This window comes from Olea europaea, unplaced genomic scaffold (genome assembly GCF_002742605.1).
Source record: "Olea europaea var. sylvestris unplaced genomic scaffold, O_europaea_v1 scaffold2112, whole genome shotgun sequence".
NCBI classification, from domain to species: Eukaryota; Viridiplantae; Streptophyta; class Magnoliopsida; order Lamiales; family Oleaceae; genus Olea; species Olea europaea.
In genome coordinates this window covers 80,335-100,957 of record NW_019239069.1, presented here as the reverse complement: position 1 = coordinate 100,957, position 20,623 = coordinate 80,335, and the positions used below count along the sequence as shown (strand labels likewise).

Here is a 20,623-nt window from a genome sequence, read left to right as displayed (position 1 = left end):
GGGGGGGGGGGGGGGGGGGGGGGGGTTAGCAAAAGGTCCTAGTAGATTTTAGACTACATTTCAGTGATGAAGAACTAAGACTGGAGACACATCTAAGTACCAAGTTTGCGAACTTTCCCCGACCCTATCAAAGGTTGAGTTGGAGATCAATGTTGGAAAATGTATCCTTGCATATCTATATCTGGTAATTTGATAATTGGGACACCACGATAAGACTTTTATCGAAATAGTGAATCTTTGGTCAAATTTGCTAATTCAACACTCTCTTAGACCTCACAAGGAAGTCCGCGGACTAGAACAGCCATCAGCAAAGCATAAAACAGCATGAAAGGAGAACAAAAAGATTGTAGGTCATTATAACAATTTTGATGATAGTCATTCACACAAAAGGCCAGAAGGCCAATTTACCACAGAGAATTTGATGTATCAATTACCAGTGAATTCAACTAGTGGTTGGTTTTCTCATCAACAAAATTCGCTCAAGTTATAATGTGGCCAATCTCATGAACTAATTTCTTGAAAATAGATGTTGACAGTGCTTTTGTGAATAAATTGGCCACATTGTCACTTGAGCGAATTTGTTGGATATCGATGTCGCCATTCTTTCGAAGCTCGTGTGTATGGAAGAATTTTGGAGAACTATGCTTCGTCCTATCACTTTAGATATAGTCTTCTCTGAGTTGTGCAATACAAGCTGCATTGTCTTCATGCAAAATTGTTGGACTATCTTTTGTTGAAATTAATCCGCATGATTGGATATGATGGGTCATGTTTCTCAACCACACACATTCTCGGCCTGCTTCATGGATTGCAATAATTTCATAATGATTTGAAGATATAGCCGTCAAAGATTGCTTCACAGATCTCCATGATATAGCCGTTCTTCCACATGTAAACACATAACCTATTTGTGATTCAGCTTTATGTAGGTCAGATAGATAACTTGCATCTACATATCCCACTAAAGCAGATTCCGATTTTTGAGAATAAAATAATCTCAAATCAATAGTACCCTTTAGGTAACGAAAAATATGTTTAACACCATTCCAATGTTTTTGAGTTAATGTAGAGCTATATCAAGTAGATTTACAGAAAAAGTTATGTCGGGTCGAGTGCAATTTGCAAGACAAGTTAATGCTCCAATTGCACTAAGATATGGTACTTCAGGACCAAGAACCTTTTCTCCATCTTCAAGTGGACGAAATGGATCTTTTTTCACATCAAGTGATCAAACAACCATAAGTGATGCCAATGGATGTGCATTATCCATGTAAAAACGTTTTAAAACTTTTTATGTATACGTAGATTGGTGAACAAATAATCCATCTGCGAAATGTTCAATTTGCAATCCAAGACAAAATTTGTTTTTTCCCAAATCCTTCATCTCAAATTCATTTTTCAAATAATCAGCAATTTTGTTGAGCTCTTCAGGAGTTCCAATTAAATTTAAATCATCAACATAAACTCCCACAATTGCAAATCCACTATTTTTTTCTTTATGAAAACACATGGGCAGATATCATCATTTTTATAGCTCTCATTCAACAAATATTGGCTAAGGCGATTATACCACATGCGTCCAGATTGTTTTAATCCATATAATGATCTTTGCAATTTAATTGAGAACATAGTTCTCGGGCATGTATCTTTTGTTCCTGGTACCTTAAATCCTTCAGAGACTTTCATAAATATGTCACTATCAAGTGAACCATACAAATATGCAGTTACTATATCCATAAGGCGCATATCAAGCTTTTGTGATACAGTCAAACTAATTAAGAATTTAAAAGTGATGGTGTCCATTACGGGAGAATATGTTTATTTGTAATCAATTCCAACCTTGAGCTACTAGTCGGGCTTTGTATTTTGTAATTTCATTATTTTCATTCCTTTTTTGTACAAAAACCCATTTGTATCCAACAAGGATCACATTTTCAGGTGTTCGAACTACAGGTCCAAACACTTTTCGTTTCTCCAAAGAATTCAATTCTACTTGTATGACTTCTTTCCATTTTGGCCAATCATTTCTATTTTGACAGTCTTTAACCGACTGTGGTTCAGGATCCTCATTTTGTATAATATCAAGAGCTATATTAAAGGCGAAAATATTGTCTATAACAACATTATTTCGTTCCCATAATTTATGAGATAACATATAATTTATTGAAATCTCATTATTTTCGGACACTTGTAGTTCTTCAGGAACCATATTTTCAATCTCTGATTGATCAATTTTTTCTAATGTGACTTCTTCCAAAATTTTTGGTTGATTTGTCTATGTACTTTTCTTTTTCGAGGTACAGAGTCTTTTGAACCAACTGGTCGATCACACTTTTGACGTATTTGAGATTCATTTGCTACAGCAGATTGTCCCACAGGGACATCAATTTTTGCTGGCATATTTTCTACTGGAACATATGATTTTGTCACTTTCCTTGTGTCAACAAACACATCAGGTAATTGATTTGCGACCCTTTGCAAATGAATGATTTTTTCAACCTCCTGCTCACATTGATTTCTACGGGGATCAAAATGAAATAGATTTGTTTCATTCCAAGAAATTTTACTTTATTTTTCAGGATGTAGTTTTTCTCTTCCCAAAATTGTGAAAGTCATTTCATCAAAATGACAATCTACAAAACGTACAGTAATAAATCACACGTTAAAGGTTCAAGATACTTAATAATTGATGGCGAATCAAAACCCACATAAATTTCAAGTCTTCATTGGAGACCCATTTTAGTACGTTGTGGGGGTAAAATGGGGACTTGGACTGTGCAACCAAAAACCCGTAGGTGTGAGATATCAGATTCGTGACCAAATGCTAGTTGCAAAGGTGAATATTGATTATAGGCAGTTGGTCTAATACGAACCAATGATGCAGTATATAATATGGCATGATCCCAAACAGAAGTTGGGAGTTTTGTTTTCATAAGTAATGATCTAGCAATAAGTTGTAGACGTTTAATAAACGATTATGCTAAACCATTTGTGTATGGACATGCGCAACTGAATGTTCAATTGCAATCCCGATTGACATACAATAATCATCGAATGCTTGTGACCTAAATTCACCATCATTGTCAAGGCGAATAATTTTAATTGAGTAGTCGAGAAATTGTGCTTGTAATTTTATAATTTGGGCAAGTATCTAGCAAATGCTACATTCCTAGTGGAGAGTAGGCAAACATGTGACCACCTGGTAGACGAATTAATTAGTACTATAAAATAACAAAATGGTCCACATGGTGGGTGTATTGGCCCACATATATCGCTATGAATTCTTTCCAAAAAAGTTGGAAATTCAATATTGACCTTTGTAGTTGAAAGTCTAATGACTAACTTGCCTTGCGAACAAGCTACACATGGATAATCATTAAGCAAAAAAAATCTTTTGGTTCTTTAAAGGATGTCCACGTGAGTTATTTATTATTCGACGCATCATTATAGCTTCTGGATGTCCAAGTCGATCATACCAAAGTATAAAATTTTTTGAGTCAACGAACTTTTGGTTCATGACATTATTTGGTTCAACCATTTTTATAAATGTATAATACATGCCAGATGAAAGTGCATAAAAATTTTCTTTTATTTGCTTCTGACCAGATATAAAAGAAGTTATGCAAAAATATTCGACATTATTTTCTTGTGTGGTCTCAATATGATATCCATTGCAACGGATATCTTTAAAACTAAGCAAATTTTTTCTAGATTTACAAAAATAAAGTGCATCGTCAATATATAATTTTGTATTATTTGGTAAAATAATACAAGCTCTTCTGGAACCTTCAACGAAATTTGATGCACCTGATATTGTATTGACATTATTCTCCTTTAATGTTAAGTCCAAAAAATATTTTTTGTCTTGATAAATAGTATGGGTAGTTGTACTATCAATCAAGCAGATGTCTTAACAATCCATCATGAATCTATCAATACAACAAAATAGATATATGTAAAAAAAACTTGAATTTAAATTCAAAATGATAATCATAATTAATATTGTGAAATTAACGATGCATAATAAAGTTCAAAATTTTTTGCGAAAAGTAAAAACATATTTCAAACTAAATTTTTAAAATAAAGGGAAATATTAGAAACATAAAAAAAAAAAAAAAACTAATCTATATCGTTCATCACACCACCCCCAATCAAATGGTCAATATTTCCATTTGGATCAGCAAAGAAATCGGAGACATCCAAATGAGTCACATCAATTGGACCATCATAGTCAGTAAAATTTGTCTCCACTTTTCCCTTTCCCTTGATTGATTTTTGGTAGAGATCCACAGGGTGTTTTGCCGTACGACAGGTACGTGTTCAATGCCCTTTCATTCCACATCTAAAACAACTTTCTTCATGTACCTTTTTAGGTATGCTACTTTCGTTTACTTTGTACCTTTTAAAATTGTTGCCTTGCTGTTGACAACTTTGTTGATTATTTCGTCCATGGTTTACTCCGCGTGCACGTTCGCGTCCACGTTCACATCCTTGTCTTGATATTGCATTTGTTTCAGGCAATGCAGTACTATTTGCTTCAGGCAGTGGTACAGAACCAGTTGGACGAAACCCATGATTTTTCATCAGCAGTTCATTATTCTGTTCAGCAACAAGCAGGCAAGATATAAGTTCTGAACACTTCTTGAAACCACGCTCGCGATATTGCTGCTGCAGGAGCACATTCGAGGCGTGAAAGGTGAAAAAAGTTTTCTCCAACATATTTTATCAGTGATATTTTCTCCACACAATGTCAATTTTGAACATATTCTGAACAATTCAGAATTGTACTCACTAACAATTTTAAAGTCTTGCAAACGAAAGTGCATTCACTCATAGCGGGCTTTGGGAAGGACTATAGTCCTCTGATAATCAAATCTTTCAGTTAATTTTTTCCAAAGAACCTGTGGATCTTTCTCAGTAAGATATTCAATTTTCAGTCCATCGTGAAAATGATGAAGAAGGAAAATGAGTGCTTTTGCACGATCCTGCAGGGATCTTTTATTTCCTTCTTTTATTGTCTCTCTCAAACCTTTTGAGACAAGATGAATATCAGCATCAAGTACCCATGATAAATAATTTTTGCCAGATATATCAAGTGCAGCAAACTCGAGTTTCGTGATGTTTGCCATTTGATTAACTACACAATAAAGTAAAAGAAAATATAATTAGTTTCAAAAAATATGATTAAACATCATATAATAATTAATCAAGTAGTCAATATCAATATGACATAATTTATGTGTTTTTCTTCAAAGATAAACACTAAAATAATATATTCTTCGAAACATATGTTACTTCAGGAGCATGTATTTTATTATTATTATTTCTTCAAGATCAATACGTCAATATTCTTTTGGAATATTGAAAAATATAATTTATGCTCTTCAAGAGCAAATAATATTCTTCAAGAATAGTAATTATAATATTGTACTACTTCAGGAGCATCAAAAAGCTATTTATAATAGATAGATCTTCGATTAATATTCTTCTGAAATATTAATTATAATGTTGTGCTACTTCACAAGCAATAACATGATAAATTGTTAAGTTAAAATTTATATAAGAACATCTAAAATTACCATATAGACATGGTATGAATTTAAATACAAGAATTAATCACAAAAAATGTATAAGTAAAGAAAAAAATCTTCCAAGCATGCACGTGAAAAGAATATTTAATTACCATACAAACAGGATATAATGTAAAAATTAATTACCAAATAGATAATATATGAATTTATATTTTAAATTTGATTACCAAACATGTATTAGGAAAAAAATCTTAATACATGGACACAATATTCATATACAGACATGCATTAAAAAAATATAAAAAGTATTAATAATTAATATGTGTATAAAAATTAGCATTCAACATTAGCAGAGAATGGAAAACCACATGCAATTATTATCATATAAAAATTGGCAAAAACCAAAGAACCCATACTGTAGACTACATGTAAATTGGCAAAATGATACACAAATTGATTTCGGAGAATAGATTACAAATAAAAAAAAACATATTTTATATGAATTAATTGCCAAATAATTGGCTTCGATAAACAAATGTATCAAGGCAATGGAAGGCTTGACATGTAGCGCCACCGCAACATCCCTGGCTGATCTCTTCTACCCCAAAGCAGTTGGGGAGTAATAGTACAATTTCCCATAAAAATTTGTTGGAGAGTATGGTAAGAGGAAAAGTGACAAAAACCATTTATTGAAAGAAGCAAGAAAAGTTGATGCTGAATTAAAGGGACGGAATATTAAAACTTTTTATATAACTTATCAAACAAGGTTCCACAACAGCCACAAAATTAAAGAGACGGAATATTAAAGTGCATGTATACAAATTCATACGCCACCAAATTAATTTCGGTACGCATGACAGATAATTATGCTTATGAAAATTATTACCTTCACTAGACTTTAAAAGATTTCGTGCTGATATAACGTGTTATGAAAAATAAAGAAAAGAGTAGAAAACAGAGAGAAGTCAATAAACTTGTGTATTTTATTAAGAACCAAGACCCTGTATTTATATGGTAGAATTAGAGATACAATGATAATTATTTTTAGAGCTGTAGAGATGTAATTGTCATTCACCTCTGAACCCTAATAATCTTTCCTTTGACAACATTCATATGATTTTTCAAAAAATCCCTAATTTTAAGGATAATTTTGTAAGTGGCCTTTTCACAATGCTACATCACATGATCGTAGGGCACACTACACTCGACATCACTACAATTTTGACGTCACTATATAACATGATTGATTTTTCAAAATAGTTATGATTCTTAAATTCGAATTAAAAATAAAATTAAAAATTATTAAAGGGTGTGTGAATCGTAACCTTAAACAACTTTCGATTAAGGTAACTAAAATTTAAGAGTTAAATTCATCAATAATCACCCAACTTTATATTTAGTGTTACTATGGTCATCCAATTTGATTTTTTTCATCATAGCCCCCAACTTTATAGTTAATATCATTATAACAACTTAATTTGATTTTATTTCACTATAGCCATCCAATTTCATATAATGTTTTACCATGGTTATCCATTTTTATATAATGTTTCGTTACGGTCACTTAACTTTCTTTCACCATTAAGGGGAAAGACGATAACTTTGCGTTATATATATAAAATAGATTTTAAAAAACAAAAACAAAATAAAAACTTATTTTTAAAAATAAAATAAATTATAAATTTATTTTAAAAAAATGTTACTTAAAAAAATAATAATAACTAATTTTTTTTAAAAAATTAGTTAAAAATTTAAATAAAATAAAAATTATTTAAAAATATTTATAAAGAGAGTGTTTGAGAGACATTTTTATGTAAAAATACATTTTTGAATAATAAATTAATGGAAAATGTGTGGTTGAAAAATAAGAAAATATTTTTTATTTATGTGTAATATTATTTTAATAAAGAATATGTGGGTGAAAAGAAGAGAGGAAAAAATGAATTTTGAAAAAAATTGGTACCAAATGGGGCCAAAATAAAATAAAACTTATTTTTCAAAAAACAGTTCCTTAAAAAAAATTATTTTAAAAAACTCGTTCCTTAAAAAAATAATATAATATAAACTTATCTTTTTTTAAATTATTTTAAAAGATGTTACTTAGAAAAATAAAATAAAATAAAATAAAAACTTATTTTAAAAAACTTTTAAAATTAAAAAAAAAATTTTATTTTTATTCTTAAAAAATTATTATATATATATAATGTAAAGTTACTGTTTTACCCCTTTTAAAATTAGAGAAGAATGTGAAAAAAATGAATTGGGTAGCCATAAAGAAAGATGGTATGAAATTGGGTGGCAATAGTAAAACGTTATATGAAATCAAATGATCATGGTGTAGTGTTATATGAAATTGGATCGTCATTGTGTAATAAAATAAAATTGGTTTGTCACGGTGATACTAACTATAAAATTAAGTGGTCATAATGAAATAAAATTGAATTATTTGGTCAGGTGACATTAATATGTATAAGTTAGGTGGGCGTTGGTTGGTGACTGTTCTTAAAAATTGGTGATCAATTACCCTAAAAAAATACATGAATAATGAGTAATTAGTTTGCATCCACTCCAGCTGTGGCCGCCACCGAAAATGGCTGGAAAAATCTTGATAATATTCGACTTTGATCGGACTCTGATCGAAGAGGATAGCGATAGATGGGTCTTGACAAATATGGGCCTCACCAATCTGTTCTATCAGCTCCAATCTACCTTACCCTGGAACTCTCTTATGGTCTGCGTTGCATAACTGCTCTGCTACTTATATTTTTCAATAATTATATATGTAAATATGGGACTTTTTTTGTTTGTTAGTAGAATACATTTTGATAATTAACAATTTTGATGTTATGTGCTTAATATTGATTCTGCTACAATATATTATCCTTCTTAAATTTTTATTTTTTTATTTTTCTTATTACCTTTTTTTTTTTTTTGGTAAGTACCCATATAGATTGTGAAATCTAAGCACCGAAAGTCGTTGTCTTGTTTTGGTTAGATTGCAATTATTACCTAAAGTTCTATTGAATGTAGAAATAATTGATTAAAGATGAGATTGTAGACCCATACTTCTTGGAAATTCTAATGTTAGTTTTGAATTTGAATCACTCATCTGCTGTTTCTTATTGTATAATTTCACTGTATGTTGATTCACTTTTTTGTAGGATTCGATGCTGGAGGAGATACATTTACAAGGGAAAACGGTTAATGATATTGAAGAGTGTTTGCAGCAGGTTCCGCTGCATACACGGATAGTTGAAGTAACTAAAACAGCTCATGCTCTCGGGTATAATGGCCTTGTTGCCACTCTTACTGATTTTAGACTTTTTGTTGTTTGAAAAATGAAAATGCAATGAAATATAATGTGGTTGTTTCAGATGTGACCTGAAGGTGGTTAGTGACTCCAATGCGTTTTATATCAGAACTATTTTGGAACATTATGGAATATATAATTGTTTCTCGGAAATCATCACAAACCCAATCGTCGTAGAAGATAGGGGCAGGCTTAGGATCTTTCCCTATAATGACATGGATTCTCCTCATAGCTGCGATCTCTGTCCTCCTAACTTGTGCAAGGTATTCTCATTTTGGTCTTTTTGTTTTTTGTCTTCTTTTGTAGACACCAGAAATAGGCAAATAGCCAAATCTAGCTTGGTGTGTTGATCTCAGTCAACTGGTAGAAGTCTTTTTGATGATTGATATGGATATTATTAGACTTTAGCTATTAGCAGAACTTGTTGAAACTTGAAATTATACCTGCACCACTAATTCATCCTCCTACAAAAAATGGCAAGTGGTTGGCTGTTCGATCGAGTCCAGCCCTGGAAAGGCTGGTTTGTTGTACTTAATGTTTTTCCTCTTGTGTGTGTTGATTGTTATATGTCCAGCCCTGGAAAGGCTGGTTTGTTGTACTTAATGCTTTTCCTCGAGTGTGTGTGTTGATTGTTATATGTTAACTTCCCTATGTATGCATTAACCAATTTTCCATCTTTGGTCTACTAAAATACTATGCTTTAAGCCTTTAATCCATGCAAATCTATCTTTATCAATTCCGAGTACCAAAATTTAAGATCATTTTATAATTGGAAAATCAATTTATAACTTCGGATCATGTACAATCTCAACATGGAGAAGACTATAAAGTGATTTTTCATTGTTTATTTTGACTTTCTTTCACATTTCAAGACATTAGTAGCAAGCTCTAGCAATTGACATTTTTGAGTTTGCTGAGAATACCATTCACCTCACTGTTGTAAATTTGCTGCCTTTTATTCTTCAAATTGACTAAAGTTCCTTGGATTGAGTAACAAAACTTTTTTTATGTGAAGAAGAAGTTTTGCGGTTATATTAGCTGCACAATGTCAATCATCACACAACAGGTGTGTTTGATTATGACCATGGAAATTGCATGCAAAGAAAACAAATTCTAAACAATTCAATTACATAGAACTTATTTGTATGGAAATCATTAATTAAATATGTGTGATTGATTTAGTTTTCAACCTAAAAAATATTATACTTGTTCATTTTTTATTAGTGGATAGATAAGAGAGAGGAAATATATGTGAGAGAGAGATTGAATTACTTGAAAAATAAAACCCATCTCTCCCTAAAGAAAATGTTTTCCTTATTTTTTAGGAAAAAATGGTCACATAACCAAAAGTTGAAAAATATTTTTCATGGAAAAAAATGTCAATCAAACACCTCAAAAGTAGGAATTTGGTTGGAAAAATTACATTTTGCATAGAAAATAAAGCTAATCAAACACACTAATATTTACACCGAGTTACTTTGGAAAAAACTGAGAGAGGCCAGGCTGTTCATATTATGCCATCCCTTAATTATCATTCAGTGTTGGGGCTAAACACATTAATAAGGTGACAGTATTTTGCTTGCTAATCATATTGCATCCTGTAAACCTTCAATTGTAAAATTTGAGTCTTGATTTTATCTTACCTTGTTTTCCAATATAGGGGGGTGTGATAGAGCGTATCCAATCCTCAATTTCTGAAAGCGAAAGGAAAAGATTAATTTATGTCGGAGATGGGAGAAACGATTTCTGCCCAACTTTGAAGCTTGATGCAGGAGATTTTGTGATGCCAAGAATGAACTTCCCTTTGTTTGATCGTATTTTGAACAATCGTGCTCTTGTCAAAGCAAAAGTTCATGAGTGGAGCAATTGGGAAGAACTCGCAACTATCCTACACGAACTTATTAATTATATCTCCAATGAAGAGGAAGTCGAATGTCGTACAGCCAACCAACTGAATTCGGTAGAGTATAATAATGAGGCTCCAGGATCCACTAATGAACCACTCACTGTTGTCACTGATTGACTAATGGGAAGCTGTCCAGTGACTATGCTAGAAACATCAAAGTCAGACTGGCGGGTACATTGGTAATGTAACTCTCCTTCAAGTGAAACAAATGCTGAATTTTGTGTTATAGCATCAATGCATATCTACTTAGCTATATTCTTCCCCTGCTTTCTTCTTCTTCTTCTTCTTCATTTATTATTATTATTATTTTTTTTTTATTTTTTTTATTATTATTTTTTTAAGGCACAAATAGAGGCTACTCTGGCTAAAAAACATTTGCGGCACATTGCTTGCTCGATTGATGTAAACGTGCTGATAGCCAGGGCGAAGCTAGAAGAAAATAATTGTGGGGGCAAATTCCATAAAATTTTAATAGTGGGGACAAAATTTAAAAATAATGTGCTTGTTTGCTTCCCATTTTTTGTTCCTAAGTAGAAGAAATTGGACCATTGCTTTTTCACAAACCCATTTTTTTGTTGCATTCATCTGACTCTAACATGACAGTTGACTGTGGCATTTATTGTTTTCCTCATCACATTCCTTGCTCTGCTCTTCTCTTCAAGAACACTAATTTTTACTACTCTCCTCACTATTGGACAAAAGAGTGGGCATAAAAGGTATTGCAAATATGACAATTGTAGGTATTCAAACCAATCACTCAAACAGAAAAAACCTCACAAAATCAATATCTATTGATTGTACTAGACAATCAGATGCTACGACTAAGAACAACCATTTCAATCACAAAGATCAATTTCAATTTTACAGAGATCAAAACCCTAATTTTCACTAGAAAAACGGAAAGAGATGAAGAGATTGATAGAAGGATCCAGAGAGTGTGAATAGTGCTAAGGTCAAGTTTATATCTGATCAATTCAATAGTCACAATCGAACGGCTGGAATGTAGCCACGTGGACGGCAGATTCACACCCCCTCAAAGAGGCTAAAGTCGTGTTTCCAAGAAAATGTTTTTATTAGAAAGGTCAGCAACCCGACTGTATGTAATTCAGCCCCAAGAGAGATGCGGCCCAACAACCCAAAATTTAGCGAGGCAGCCCAAAATTCTTAACAGTTATAGCATTGACACACATCATCCTACGTTTAGCTATATTCCTCCCCTGCTTTCTTCCTTTTTTGTGTTTAGGTCCAAATATAAGCAACGATGTATAAAAACATTGTGGGCACATTGTTCGCTTGATTGGTGTAAAGGTTGTAGTAGGAGAAACCAAAATTGATCCTTTAGCTGTCTAGCAGAAGAAGGTTTAGCATGCCTATAGCCTGTATTTATCCTATCAATATTGGAGTAACTTCAAAATCTTACCAGCCGAAATTTAACTGCTCTTCCTTTCTATAGGTACTGAATCCATTATCATTTATTTATTATTTTTATTTTTTTGGGTAGTAAATAGTTGATGGAAGTCAGAATTTTAATGTGATAATGTTACATCCTAGTCATTAGCCTACAGATATCAAGTTGGATATGGGAAGGTCCTAAGATCGTGTACTGATTCAGGATTTTATTGCAGGAACTTTGATTTTTGATGAAGGATGGCTTTCTACTTTTATTGACCTTATTGGCAAGGCCTCTGAAGTCTCCATAAAATACTTTCAGACCAAATACAGATTTCTGTGGCAGAGGAAACTCTAGTGAGAGCTGGGCTTCTTCGTGACCATCCAGTTTTCATTATTCAATTACTGTGTGCTAATGGTTTCGTAATCGCATTGTGGGATTTGCAAGTTATTATTCGCGAGATTCAAATGCTAAATAAACGAGTTTTCGTTGCACATTATACACTTCGTTTCCTTATGTTTGTGGGCAAAATTTGGTATCAGATCCTTTTGATTATTTTGTAACGAAGGTAGTACCTAACCTAGAATGTTAGCTATTCCCAGGGAATAGAGTATGGGCCAGTACCCATCAATCTGACGAGTGAACCGCTCTCCCAGATAATACTCCCAGCTCTCAGGGCCGAAAAGAATCAGTCTGAATGAAGTTTATCTTCCACATACATATTTTTACCCTCTCGTCTGTGTACCACTGGAATTCAGGTCAATACCCTCTCCACATCTTCTCTAAAAAGATGCTGCAAAGTGAAAGGATCAAGGACGAGGCACAATAGAAAGTGGATTAATTCATAAACGAGGGCCGAAAGTGCCTACTAGAGTGTCATCATTTAGTTAAGAGCTCTCTCAAGCTTGATGAATTCAAGCGGGATTGTTTTGAAAATGAATTTGAAGTTTGAACTAATTGTGCCATGCTATGACTTCGTAACAAATAGGTCCTTAATCTATTTCTTTTGCATTCAAGTCCTTAACAGATGGAATCCATCCACTTGTACATTAATTTAGTAAATTTTTTGTTATAAAGACTAATCAACCCTTATTTTTAACTGACTTAAAAAATAAATAAAAAGAAAACAAGAAAAAAATAAATAAAGAGAAATTAGCATTTCACCTAATGAGCATAGAAATTGACATGCAACATGCAACAAGATACAAACACGTCGGCACATGATTTTTGGAGAATGTGAGACGCAAACACGTGATTGAATTCTTCAGACTATGTGTTATGTATTTGTACTAATTTTATTAACGGTATCAGAGACACCCATTGAGATTTGAAACAATATAATAAACTCTCACTCAAGTCCCTGAGTATCACATACATCATCTGATCACTTTTTAAGCCATATATCATTGAGAATGATGTTGGCACACCAAAAATTGCTTCGTGAAGGAAAATGATGATTTTTATTTTTTAAAAAAAAATTGGTTGTATTTTATTGGCTTAATGTAAATTATAAAATATTAATTGACTTCAAAGGGATAATACGATATTATTTTGAAATATATGATTAATGTATCAGATCAATCTAGCATTCTATTAGATAAATTTTACTTGAATAATAGAAAACACATGTTTTAGTTTATAAATTAATGAATATGAATTTTTACTAACAAGTTTGCATTTGTTAATATTTACCTTATCTATACATAATTTATAATTAATTGAAAATCCTTAAATCATTTATTACCATATTCTTTACCAAATTTTAGGTATAAATTTCTGCTACATGCATATGTAGAATTGTGTGTGCAGTCTTTAAATAGTTATTTTATTATTAAAGTGAACAAATTAACTTCCAACTAACTATATAAATTTCATCTTTTTTTTTCCTCCACAAGGACATTCTAGGTATATTAACCTCGTTTTGGATAATATATAGCTCAAAAATAGGCCAGGGTGTTCGATACTTAAAACTAGAAATTAGAAACGCCAGTATTAATTTTTAAACGTGAGGGAGTGTTCTATTGTTACAAAACAATGGTATAAATTATTTAATAAATACATAAAGAGTAGGATGTGACACGAGGTTTGCCAAATGACAATCTTAGAGACAGTTCGGACCGAATCTGTATTGAGTCTAAGAAGTGTTAGTGTCTAATATGAGGCATGTTTCATAGACTAAAATGACCCTTCAATAGGAGAATCCATGAAAGCCCAAGAATAGCGAACCAGGAGAGGGGTGAATTGGTTTTTGAAACTTTTTTGAAAATTAATTCAAGTTTTAAATCAATTTAAAAGCTAATGAAACAATAAGAAGAATATGTACAAATACAAGGACAAATTGAGACAAATAATGAGCACAATATAAAAGCGGTAAATAAAACGAGAGAAATGATGCAAACGATATAATTGTAGAGGTTTGATTCAGAGCAATGATCTAGTCCTCCGTTACCAAACTTTTCGGCACGAGCAATACCTTGTTACTATATTGATTGACTTATGGTGCAATCCAACCCTTTACAACACTTTCAGTGGCTTACAAATAAAAAGCATCGATCCTTCCACAACGTTGAAGTTTTGCGGGACCTCAACACGACCCACAATTAAAAACAAGAATAAATTTTACAAATGAAATCTTTTCTCTTAATAAATGATATAGTCAAAATTAAGTACCAAGAGAGAAATAGGCTATCACTTTAATAAATAGTAATGAATGTAGCTCAAATGTTAGAGTAAAAAATAAAACTTTTTATGAGAAGATTGATTTTCAATAATTTGATTTACTCAAAAAAGATTTTCAAGAAATAAATGACTTGATCTTTTTGAAGAATGAAAAATAAAGTATTTGGGATCAATAATGCATCACTTCAATGCTTCTTGAAAAGTTGTTGATGAATGAAAAGTGAAGTGATATTTATAGCAATGAAACCGCTAGAAATTCCATTGATCTGGATGAGTAATTTGAATGTCCAAATTTGAATCGGATAGTGCACAAGTAGCCGTTATGCATCAGATTTAGAACGGCGAAATTTCTTACCGTTAAGTAATCCGGACATCCGGATCCAAATGTAAAGAGTGTCTTTGGATGCTTTCTTTCGTGATAATTTTGACTAATGTAGGCTTTTGAAGGACTTTCTTGTTTAATTTCTCCAAGTAAGTGATTTTGTAAAAATTGGATCGTCGAGTTGAAATACTTGCTTTTTGAAAACTAATTTTTATGCAATCGTTTCTATAACTTGAATTTTTCTCGTGCATAAAAATTCTTTTTAAGCTATTGTTGATTCAATGAATGCTAAGAATTAAAGTGTTTTATCTTTACAAAGGAGTTCAAAGCATCTACGTCTAATGTCTCGGAATTTGACGTTTGACTTTTTCTTCAAAGTAATTTGACTTGAATGCTCGATTTTTGTCTTTAAAGTCCATCAACTGTCAATTTTGTTTCCATATCGATCGGCAATTTGCAAATATCTTAATCTTGATTTTCGTATCTTCATTTTTATCGATTTTTCGATAATAACTATAGCACTCGAATTTAATTTGTTAGAAATAAATGCAATTTATTTGTAATAATCAAAACGAAAAGTCAGCCATAGGTCAAAAATCCGTACTTTAGAGCCTTTCACTAATGTACAACAATGTTTAGACAAAATCTACAAGGGAATAAGATTATTGAAAAGTAATAGACTTAATGGAGTAAAAAGTCTCGTTATATGAGTAATAATTATAATTATATTCTACTAGTTATAATCAAATTTGATAAATGTAACACAAAGGAGATTTGTTTTTGTTATTATTCTAATCTAACTATGAAATAAAATATTAATTTTTTTGTCTAAAGATGAGATAAATGTATTGGATTTCAAAATCAACCTATTGATTTTAGTTCCAATTCTCTACTTATGAAAGTTAATGCAATTAATGCGTTCATGACAATCAATAATTAGTTAATATCTAATATTCTCTTCCACGACATATTAATTTTTTCTTAACACGATTCGAATTTATTCCTAATTTGAATTCATATGCAGAGCACGCATTCAATAATGGGATTAACTCATACAATTGCACATACTATAAACATTATTCCTAATATCTATTACTCATGTATTAAATATGTAGTATTTCATTTATTGGTGTCTCTCAACACTATAAATAAGCAACTAGTTATCTAAACAAAGAATAAACATTCAAACAACACAATATTCATGCATATTTAATTAAGAACATGAGAATTAACCAAAAAAATAATAAGTTTTGAACTAAAAACTATAAATCAATAGTCTCCTCATCCATCCAATGCATAAAAAATTTAGCCTAACATTGCCTTATGAAAATTACGTAAAAGAAAGAGAAAACAAATCACCAGAGACTAAAAACTTGAGAAGAATGTGAAAACTCCAATTCCTTGCTGGAAACTCGACCCTAAAAGATGCAGTTCCATTCCTTGAATGTAAAAATCTCTAATTTCTTACTCTCAATGATGAAAAGTCCGTTATGGATGTTCTTGATGGCTATAGTATAAATAGAATGCAAAAAGATTGCATTCTAAAATATATCGAATAAAAAAAGATTTTTCTTCCCCATTTCATCTTGGGACTTGCAACCTCGGGTGGGACTTGTCCTGAGTAGTTTTTAGTATTTTTGTCAAAAAAATTTTCTCTCGATATTCGATTGAGACGATTCAAAGTACGCTGGAAAAATAGTTGAAAGAGTTATGATTCTTCTAAAGTAACATTTTTCAAATTCGAACATATGCTATGCCAAAAATGAGTCTCAATAAGAGGCTAAAAATTCGAAGTGTAACTTTCAGATTGGAATTGATGTGTGGTAACACTTTAACCATATTTCATCCCTTATACTTCTTTTCTCATGCAATGGACCCCTAGCACATCTAGAATCTTAATGTTGAGGTCTGACATAACTTTTGAATATTTACACTTTAGTCCTTGAACTTTGAATCTCTTACAATTTAGTCAATTTTTCTCAAATTCCACCATTATGTTGATTTGTACCTAACAAACACAATACACATAACATTAAGCGATATTTTATCGAAATAATCTATAAATACTCTAACTTAAATGTCTAAATAAGTGTACAAAATAAACTTATCAAACAACATATCGACTTTGTGATATGTTTGTACATCATTTCCCTTGCACACAACCATGTATTTGTCATCATTTCCTTCAAACAAGGTTGAATCCGAGGTAAATATACATGAAACTTTTAAGATAAAAAGAAAGTTAGACATAGAAAAAATTGACATACAGGAGCTCAGGATTGTCAACAAGAAACCAAAATGTACAAAACTTATTAATTTGTATTCACATTTAACTTAGAGAAATACTATTTGTACATCATTGTGTATCGATTGATGGATGTGGAAGAAAGAGAGAGAGAAAAAGAAGATAAGGAAAGAAAAGCAAATCAGTAAATATAATCGAAATTATCAATGTACATCTTAATTCCTTCTATAAAAGCATATGGTAAATGAGGTGCCTAAATTCTTCGACATTTCTACACAGATGAACTTAGACTTCGCGCCTTCTGTGCTACCAGAACCTGCTCTAACCTTAAGCAGGTGGCCTTCTGCAGGGAGAAGAACCATGCAATGCAGTTGATCATGATAAAAAATCCTTGGACAGAAATGTGCCACTTACATCGGAAAACAGATAACATAAAATCAGGAGTAAAAATAAAAATAAAAAAAATACTGATTTCCTGCTTCATTCAGCAGGAGGAACCTTCACGCTTGGGCTTTCAATCTGAAGATAATTTTTTAAACTACGATCGCTAAATGTGATCTGCACCTTTACCTCATTACAAGCTTTCGACATACCAAGAAGCAAAGACACCATGGACATTCTGTTGCAATTAATTTCCCCATTATCTACTTGGTCTTCATTTCTTTATGTGAATCACACCTTTTTCGTTCTGAGACAGGCTTCCTAGAACAATATGTCCTGTCGTCTAGATTCACCCACACATACCAATTGCTTGCTTTCATCTTGTCTGCAAACTTATGACCACTTACCACTAGTTTATCAAAGAAAATCTGTTGGGTCTGTCAAGAATTAGAGAATGAAACTACAAGGCACTTTTTTTGCTCGTTTTGTTCAGGATTTTCATGCAGATTGATGAATCCTCCTGCCTTTATGCTCCAAACATCTTTTATTTCCACGGATAGGCTCCCTTCTACATGGAGAGCCATTGCCCAAGATAACTCCACAAATAGGTGAAAAATTCTCTTTAACTGGTTGTTCAAGATTAGTGATAATTCCCGAATCAATGCTAGAAAAATCATAAGGCATATTTTTTTCTGTAGTCAATTTTGAATTAACTCTCATCCCTTTGTGCTCCAAACATCGTTTTCTTCCCTTAACAGGTAGCTTAGTACAAACGGATCCTTTACCCATGGCAACACCACAAATACCCGCGCAATCATCACTAGAACCAGATATAATTGGCACCAGCCTTGGACGTGACCTCCCAAATTTATAAATTCGGGAGAAGATGCCAGTGCTGTCCATATCTGATCCATTCTGCAACAAATATGGCTCACAAGGTTTGATTTTTATACCCTCTTGCTTCTGTTGGAAATATTGAAGCTTCTTAGCTATTAGAGAGAACTGAGATTCTCTTGGATGCCGATCAAGCTTTTTAAAGATATCGTCGGGTCGACGTGCACCATTGCTACCTTTATTCCATGCATAGTCAAAAGTTTCAAGCAGCTGAGCTTCAGTTCTCTCTGCATCCCTCTTAGTTTTCATCTATGGAACAATTCCAGGAAGGAAATAAGTAAAATGATGCCAGGTGTGTAAGAGTATATAAAACTTTGATGCTGTACATATAAACCCATCTAAAAGTATGAGATGATATTAGAAAAGGATATTGATGAGGCAAGTTCAAACAACAACACATCTAAAAAAGAGGTAGTGCTTACAGGAGCCCATCTGTAAACAATGGAACAGCCTTTCAAGAATATTTGCATAAATAATCCTGGTCCTTTATTGACAGAAATAATTTGAAAGTTAGTCGACCCATCATTTGAGCATCCATTCTCCAAATGTGCACCGCCACGGCCATATTGTTGTAGTCTAGTCCTAACGTTATCGGCCTGTCCAAGATAAACAGGAATTATAAGGCTTGGGTCGAGTTTGCGAGTGTTTTGCCCAGATTTGGGGTGTGAATCGTGTGATATAGCTATGCCAAGCTCATAAATGCCAGGACAAGATATGCAATTTGGAAGATTGTGAGTCCTGTACTTCCCCACTCCTTCTTTTCCCGATAAATAGTCTTCCCAGTCAGAGGGCCCAATAAGAATCTGGAGAACACCAGATAGAATTCATCACAACTAAATCTAACACGAGCAAAAATTAAGTAAACCACTGATCAGGTACATATTATTGAGATTTCATTTCCAAAACCATCGAGACCAAATCTTGGTTTAGCCATGTATCTCCCATATCAACTAAGTGAAGCTCTTATGTCGGAATCTAGAAAAAAAAGGGCTCTAATCTAGAAAAAAAAGGGCTCTAAGCCAGATAGCCAAGTCCATTTTCCCATTTTCTACAACTTGTGTCATTTCATAAAGAACCAATGACATTCAAACCTGAAACGAGGATGTCTCAGATCTCCATTGCGGACTAAAATTCAAATAAACACATTATTATATCACTGTTCATTATTTATTCAATTGAAAACAAACAGGATCAGAGTTCCTTCATCAAACAGTTACTGCAATTTCAAATTTTCAATAGAACACTTCAAATATATTACTGTGCAGCAATTATCTCTCATTATTTCAATTTTATACCAAACATTGATAAATTACAACTTCCAATTTGCTAGATTTGTCTTTATTCAATTTTCTCATCTCCCAATAAATCTCTTCAAAAACAAAAAGTACAATGTTATTAGTGTTTACTAGTAATACAAATCAGACACTACCAAGTACCAACGTTGAATCAATCGCCCATCTTTAATTCATACAATCAAACTATCCAACTTTGATTTACTTGTAAATCTGACAACTGAGTCCAGATCTACAAGAAAATCAAACATGGGTTGCTTGATTGCACGAAATTAAGTATGAGTGACCCAAAAAAGCAATTTGTTCCTCCCTAAATTGAAATAAATTCACTTTCAGTTCCGTGAAAGCCAATTAAATCATGGCTGCTAATTACCCAACAAAGCATGAATAAACTGTGCATATATACATATAATCCATAGAGAGATGGGAGGCGGACCTTCCATTGAGAGAAAGCAGAATCATGTTTCGTGCGGCTGCAGTCTTCTCTCTTCAGCCGAGCTGCCATCAACGGATCCAAACACGCACTTCTGCAGACCGTTAGTTTCGGCCCTATGTATAGTACGCTTATCCGTCTAATTTGACATTTTGGCCCGTTACCAATGGAGTACGTTATGCTATTTCTCCAACTATATTTAATAGGTAAATTCAAATAATACATAGTACTAAATTTAAA

The 20,623-nt window shown here is 32.4% G+C and overlaps 2 protein-coding genes across 3 annotated transcripts; one reads left to right on the top strand and one right to left on the bottom strand.

Annotated features, from left to right (window-relative positions):
- Positions 1 to 8,011: 8,011 nt before the first annotated feature.
- LOC111380248 (thiamine phosphate phosphatase-like protein) lies at positions 8,012 to 12,853 on the top strand. The gene is made up of 5 exons (XM_023003758.1): positions 8,012 to 8,262; positions 8,693 to 8,814; positions 8,906 to 9,104; positions 10,502 to 10,926; positions 12,373 to 12,853. The coding sequence occupies exons 1-4, from the start codon at positions 8,122 to 8,124 to the stop codon at positions 10,862 to 10,864; spliced, it is 825 nt and encodes a 274-aa protein (XP_022859526.1). The 5' UTR covers positions 8,012 to 8,121; the 3' UTR covers positions 10,865 to 10,926; positions 12,373 to 12,853.
- Positions 12,854 to 17,546: 4,693 nt separating this feature from the next.
- Positions 17,547 to 20,623, bottom strand: LOC111380250 (protein EFFECTOR OF TRANSCRIPTION 2-like). Of its 2 annotated transcripts, none has more exons than XM_023003762.1 (3): positions 20,387 to 20,623; positions 19,081 to 19,461; positions 17,547 to 18,907 (listed from the first exon to the last, which is right to left on the bottom strand). In XM_023003762.1, exons 1-3 carry the CDS (start codon positions 20,606 to 20,608, stop codon positions 18,263 to 18,265), a joined length of 1,248 nt encoding a protein of 415 aa, XP_022859530.1. In that variant the 5' UTR covers positions 20,609 to 20,623; the 3' UTR covers positions 17,547 to 18,262. The 2 variants fall into 2 exon arrangements, with proteins under 2 accessions (XP_022859530.1, XP_022859531.1); XM_023003763.1 differs by having other exon boundaries at positions 19,081 to 19,254.

Coding starts and splice junctions, on each gene's coding strand:
- LOC111380248 (XM_023003758.1), top strand. CDS start 8,122: ATGGCTGGAAAAATCTTGATAATATTCGACTTTGATCGGACTCTGATC. Junction 8,263..8,692: donor TACCCTGGAACTCTCTTATG/GTCTGCGTTGCA, acceptor ACTTTTTTGTAG/GATTCGATGCTGGAGGAGAT. Junction 8,815..8,905: donor AAAACAGCTCATGCTCTCGG/GTATAATGGCCT, acceptor TGGTTGTTTCAG/ATGTGACCTGAAGGTGGTTA.
- LOC111380250 (XM_023003762.1), bottom strand. CDS start 20,608: ATGTATTATTTGAATTTACCTATTAAATATAGTTGGAGAAATAGCATA. Junction 19,462..20,386: donor CTGCTTTCTCTCAATGGAAG/GTCCGCCTCCCA, acceptor GGTGTTCTCCAG/ATTCTTATTGGGCCCTCTGA. Junction 18,908..19,080: donor TTGTTTACAGATGGGCTCCT/GTAAGCACTACC, acceptor ATTGTTCCATAG/ATGAAAACTAAGAGGGATGC.